This window comes from Pseudomyrmex gracilis, unplaced genomic scaffold (genome assembly GCF_002006095.1).
Source record: "Pseudomyrmex gracilis isolate BER0280 unplaced genomic scaffold, ASM200609v1 scaffold_1617, whole genome shotgun sequence".
Taxonomy (NCBI): Eukaryota; Metazoa; Arthropoda; class Insecta; order Hymenoptera; family Formicidae; genus Pseudomyrmex; species Pseudomyrmex gracilis.
The window spans coordinates 1-6151 of record NW_018022201.1 but is presented as its reverse complement, the minus strand read 5'-3'; the positions used below and the strand labels follow the sequence as shown (position 1 = coordinate 6151).

The 6151-nt window shown below is 30.2% G+C and overlaps 1 protein-coding gene across 8 annotated transcripts; it reads right to left on the bottom strand.

Moving 5' to 3' along the window:
* Window positions 1-308: 308 nt before the first annotated feature.
* Window positions 309-6038, bottom strand: LOC109862303 (membrane metallo-endopeptidase-like 1). 8 transcript variants are annotated; one of them, XM_020442316.1, is made up of 20 exons: window positions 6002-6038; window positions 5714-5918; window positions 5486-5565; window positions 5230-5363; window positions 4974-5135; window positions 4281-4364; window positions 3945-4159; window positions 3550-3747; window positions 3170-3271; window positions 2955-3096; window positions 2640-2854; window positions 2331-2504; window positions 1993-2126; window positions 1847-1905; window positions 1698-1749; window positions 1546-1613; window positions 1342-1481; window positions 1026-1193; window positions 724-911; window positions 309-636 (listed from the first exon to the last, which is right to left on the bottom strand). In XM_020442316.1, exons 2-19 carry the CDS (start codon window positions 5714-5716, stop codon window positions 735-737), a joined length of 2307 nt encoding a protein of 768 aa, XP_020297905.1. In that variant the 5' UTR covers window positions 5717-5918; window positions 6002-6038; the 3' UTR covers window positions 309-636; window positions 724-734. The 8 variants fall into 8 exon arrangements, with proteins under 8 accessions (XP_020297905.1, XP_020297908.1, XP_020297903.1 ...); XM_020442319.1 differs by having other exon boundaries at window positions 309-911; window positions 5486-5642; XM_020442314.1 differs by having other exon boundaries at window positions 309-911.
* Window positions 6039-6151: the final 113 nt, after the last annotated feature.

Below are 6151 nucleotides of genomic sequence, written 5' to 3'. Positions count from 1 at the left end.
ACTGCACAATGCGACCTTCATTATTCGAATTGTTCTATCCGTTTTATTCGGAGTGTACAAATATCCGAATATTCGTTCCCCAGCTATTCGAAATCCGGATACTTCGAAGTATCCGGATTACGAATAATCGATAACGACACTATCCGGATATCCGGATTCTTATTTATTCGAATAAACGCAGCCCTAATACTTATACGTAATACATTATTATTCTCTGAGTGGCTTATTGGAATGTATATTTGGGTTATTCGTAAAAGAATGTAATGTTTGTTTTTGAATTCTAAGCATAAAGAAACCCGTAAATTTTATTTCAACAAATAATTACATATAACTTTTTTCATATAAATATTCATTCATGTTTTGTATGAGATATAGATATCATACTGACATCTGTAAAAGTACAAATAGTATTTTCAGCAAAGTACATAAAGACATCTACCGTTTTGTAATTTTTGTTTTCTTATTCTTTGAGAGATCGTAAATTATCTAAACAATATACACTTACATTTAGTCTGAACTTATACTAAATGTGTCTAAAATTATACGTTTATAAATATATATACAATTCTTTTCTCTTCAAGAATATAGTTACTATACCGTAAATGCTAATTATTTTGCAAAAGTCAGTGTGTATATCTAGAAATATAATGATTGTAAATATTATAAAATGTTTGCTATACAAAAAAATATCGCGTTCAAAATTTGTAAGCATTTGGCATTTACGTCTTTTCAGTTTAGAACCAAAGGGCACATTTCTTCTCCGGATTCATTGGAGTTTCCACAGAGCAATTATAACTCTGGGAGAATTCACGAGAATTCGAAAGGCTGCCGCGAATCCTAATTTCCTTCACAGAATGGACGCCAGAAGTGATTTTTTGTATCACTTCTGGCAGAGCACTTTCACAGAGAAACTAAAAGAAGAAATGATATTAATATCTTCCATAGCCCACATGTATTTTTTCACCGTTTGTTCATTGACCGTAGTTACCATACATCTCAATGTACATTCTTTAATAAATATTTACTTGAGCATACGTCAAGAAGAAGATCTGATCTTCGCTATAATCTTCAAGTCCTTGCAGCCGCCACTCTGTTTCATTCAATCTTTCTTTTCTGTTCTTGTACGCGTAATATGCAGCAACAATACCAGCAGCATCCGCCATGTTCTCTCCGAGCGTCCGTTGCCCGTTCACCTAAAAAAAAAAACCAAGTATTTATACTTAAAAAACCATGGAACAATTATAAACTAATTAAAACGTCGAGGAACGAGATTCTTTTAAATAACTCAAAAATAAAGTAAAATTTGGTTTACATTTGTATGCTTTTTTTAAATTTACTCACTTGAATATTCTCACGTTCCAATTTTGGAACCAGATACTTGTTATATTGTTCAATAAAACATTGCGTTATATTTTCATACTCATCGATAGACTTTTGTGTCCATGTTTGCATGATGTTTCCATTTTTGTCAAAGTTAAGACCTGTACTCAACGTTAGTGTAATAAGATTCTTTTTCTCGACACAATACCAGGAAAAATTACTTACCGTCGACATCAAAGGCGTGATTAATTTCATGTCCAATGATATGTCCTACCTTTCCGTAATTCATTAATCTATTACGTAAATGAGATTAAAAGTTTTTAAGAATAGTTTTTTTGTAACGTTTGTTTGCGAAAAATGATACAAATAATACTCACGCAATGCGATTTCGGTCATATACAGGACTTTGTAATAACGCAGCAGTGAGAACTACGTAAAAGAAAAAATAACAAAATAAACGGAAAGGTAATAATATAAACATAACCATAAATCTATTTTAGTGTACATTATTATTCAGATTTTTTACCAATGCTATTGAATACCATATTGTATTTGGCTTGCAGTTGTGTCGGTTGGCTTAACCATCTATTAAACAAAAATATAAATATTATAAAAATCTTAAGTTATGTATACAAATTTGCTTATATATATAGCATGTGTAGTTCGCAGTACATAATAACAAACTCGATTGCATAAAGTTTGTACTTTGTGGTGTCTACGGGTGTCCTTAACGAGTTTATCATTTTTTTCCATTCGAATTTCCGTATATTTATAATGTTGTCGAGATATTCCGTACCGATATTCAACTAAAATACATAAAAATAATGCTTCTATAAAAGCACAATAAAATACATAAGTAAATAAATAAATAAATAAATAATTATATATATAATATTACGGGTGTAAACTATTATTGAGCATCTCTTACTTTATTGCAAAAAAAGAAAAAACATATTGTAGTAAATAAAGTGTATTTCTTTGAAAACTTTTTTGCTAGAAGATGTACATACGTCTTTGTAATATCTGTCAATAGCTTCGTCGCTGTACCAATCGGGCTTAAAAAATTCGTGTTTCATAGACGTAAGTTTCTCGACAGCCGCTTCTTTTGTAGGCCCATCCATCCATGTGGCGTTTCTTATTTGTTGATGAACGACGCTTTTAATATCTGTATATATTTCTGTGATCTACAAGAATTTTGTTTTTGAATACAAAGTAAGTGTATTTTACGTGTATGTATTGTATTTGCTTTTATTGTATGTATATATTAATTTTAGTTTATTGTACGTTTATTATATCTATTTAAAATGTAACAAACTTACGTCTTGTATGTTATCAAGTGATATGTATTTCTTGACATATTCATGCGAAATAGCATGATCTAAGTTGAGCGAGTTAATGCATGGCATCCAGGTTTTATCGTCTTCTTCTAGCTGGTTATTGTCTGCACGTATTATGACGCGAGCAATGCTACTCAATTTCTGTGGTTTGATGTAATCAGTTAACTTTCTGATTAAACTCCATATTATAAAATTAACTGCAATTAGAATTCAACATCGTTGAATTTAGAACATACTTTAGGTAGTATTGTACGCTGTATCACTATGTTTTGAACTTCACTATTAAAAAAATTTTACCAATAGTACGTGACGGTGTTCGTTCTAATAACGGTACTAAATTGATAAGATATTCATACTCTGGAACAATGAGTTTTTCAGATGGTTCTATCGCGATTCCTTCTGATGCAAACACTTCCTGAATGGCTGAGTGCCAGTCAATCTGTAATGAAAAAATTATTGATGAATAAAAGGTATGTACTGAAAAATATAAGAAATATAGTATTTTATCGCACCTTCCCTATCATTCCGGGATTTTGCTTGTCGTACTTTTCTTGCAATTGTTGGATTGTTAGCGAAGTAAATGTATTAGTTATCCTATCTACAGTGCTTGTCAACTGTAAGCAGTATAGTACAAGAAAACTAGTCATTTGATGCAATCGGCTCTTAAAAAATGTGATTGAAGAACTTACAGTATAAAACACATATATGTATATATATATGGTATAATATACACACACGCCCATACATACACACACATATATATATATGTATATAGTGACATAAAAACAGAAATTTATTTCATGATGTAAAATGTTATTTGAAATATTATGAATTTAATACATAACAATGAGTAAATATATTTTTTACTATTAATATCGTGATTCATACTAACGTTAGCCAGTTCCGCTTCAAAATGTACGATGTCAAGTGCATCTTGAGTAAGTTTACTCATGTTACTTGTTCCGCCATTTTCTGTTATAAGATTTTGCGCAACGTTTACGATAGTAGATATATACTTTTCTTTCCGCCATTTAGTGTTGTTTATGAATATCATTTCGTCTCGAGAAAAAGGAAGAGCACGTCCAAAAATCTAAAATCATATGTACTTATCATTATAAAACTTGTTTCTGAACGGTGTTATGTTTAATATGTAAGCGTCGTTATTTACAAACGCATAATTGTTTTTGTCCTTTTTAATATTTTTTTGGTCAAATAAAATAAATACGATGTAGTATAATATCTACCATATATATGTTACTGTATGTTATAAAAATGAAATATACTTACATAGATAGCGTTAGTGTTGGACATTTTTAAATCTTCAGATACTTCTATATCATACAGACCAATGTTTAATACTTTATTTTTATGCAAATTGGTAGTAACATTTTGCCAAGTCAAATTTCTTTCATTCCATTCGTGACGGGACATAACTATTGGCCATCCGCCGTAGCTATTTACAATAGCGTTCAAGTTACTCATACCGAATGCTTTATTATTTTCTAACATCCAAAAAGTAATAATCGTTTTTTTTATTTTATACGTTGTAACTATTATATTGAGTATTTAAGTTGAAAGTATACGTCGTAATAATTATATTTTTATTATTGTAGTGTCACGTACCTTGATCCATGCACTGCGCGAATACACGCTTCGCTTTTATGAAAGACATAGTATCGGTTGGTTTAGACGATGCGTTTAAAATTTCTGTAGACAACGAAAATTTGACAGAATGTCACATATACACACAGTCGTGTAATGTATCACTTATTGCACAATCTGTTTTTCTTAAATTTTTAATTTTTTTACAGTTAATCATAGTTAAATAAAAAATAATCAATATTAAGATAAATAGATTCATATAAAATGTAAGAATACTATCAGTTTGCGCACATTGTATTGTATCACAACACGCAGCAACAGAATATTTATGTTTACAGTTTCATGTGCTATTAAGAGAGTTTATAACTTTCCTGTTTCTTTTGAATATTATAGTTGTATATTTTCTNTTGATGTTGCGTAGTACTCAAATAACGTTTATATACTATGTTCTAATAATATAATAACAGACGTAGCTTTTGTAAATTACATTGTTTTGGTAGTTAGTAATTGTAAATGATTTTGACCAAACAACTTGAATAAATAAAACAATATTGCTGTCAAGTTTGTATCAATTATAAAGAAATATATCCAACCCATTTAAACCGATTTAATAGTACTTAGACATAAGTTTATACTTTCGTTGTATATACCTTTGTTTGTGAACATACACAAATGTAGAACATCAAAAAATCAAAACCTTTACTTAAACTGTACCTCGAAGCTGATTGTGTAATTTTTGTTTGAGCATTGTGAGAAAATTAATTACTGGAAATGATGTATTTGATCGGTTATTTTGTAACCATCCGCCACAAGCAAATTTGTAAAAATTGTCACACGGATCGACCGAACGATCAAAGGTGGATAAAATCTCTAAAGCTATAGAAATAAACTTTAAATGGTACACACATAAAATAAGTTATAAAACCACAATGGTATATATGTAACTGTAATATATAGTTTCTACACGTGCCTGCGTTTTTACATTTATTGGTGGCGCATAACATATATTGCCTGTTCATTGTCGAATCGAAACGTGCGCGTATGCTACAGGTATCAGAAAAATCGTACGTATCGTGCGCATATGTTACAGCTGTCAGAAAAACTCTGCAAAAGTGTGTCAAATACGGAACGAGAAATATATAATTAATATTTGTAGACATAAATGATAAACTAAGAACACTTATTACAATAGATATAATTTTAACATTACAAATATTGATTCTTACATGAAGAAATGATATGTCTTCATAGTGTGATAAATATGTACCACAAAATACAAATTTGTATTGGCACCTTTTGTTCTCGACTTTGTTTGCGATTTCAAAGACGGTCACCAATGAAGTGCCGTCATAAAAAAAAAAAACACTTGAGGTAAAGTTTTTTCTAATCGGGAATGTTTAGTATAAAGTATAAAATTAAATAAAGAAAGTAGAAATAAAAAACATATTGTATACCATATATTTGCGTCTCAACAATTTAATTATAATTTATGGTTATATGCCAAGTGAAGCGTCGTAACGTGTTCAAATGTCGTTCATTACAGACACTTTTGATACGCATATATCTACATGAAGTGTTTTAACGTAAGTTTGTAGGTAATAAATACGTTTACTATATTTCGAATTAGTTATACGTAAAATATGGTCGAGACGGAATCATCTAAAAATATATACGTTAACTGTAAAAGTTTGAGAGTGGTACTATAGTCCTAACTACTTGAAAACCTTTAGCACAATACTTACCTACGATCGTAACGATGCGCTGAAACTGACTGTTTAAAGTTGCGAACAATGCAAAAGGAAACGTTTCTTTATGTTCATGTCACAAACACGTGGCATAGTCGTGTTTGCCGTGTGAACGAACCACAAGTATACGAACAGTTACATTTGGAA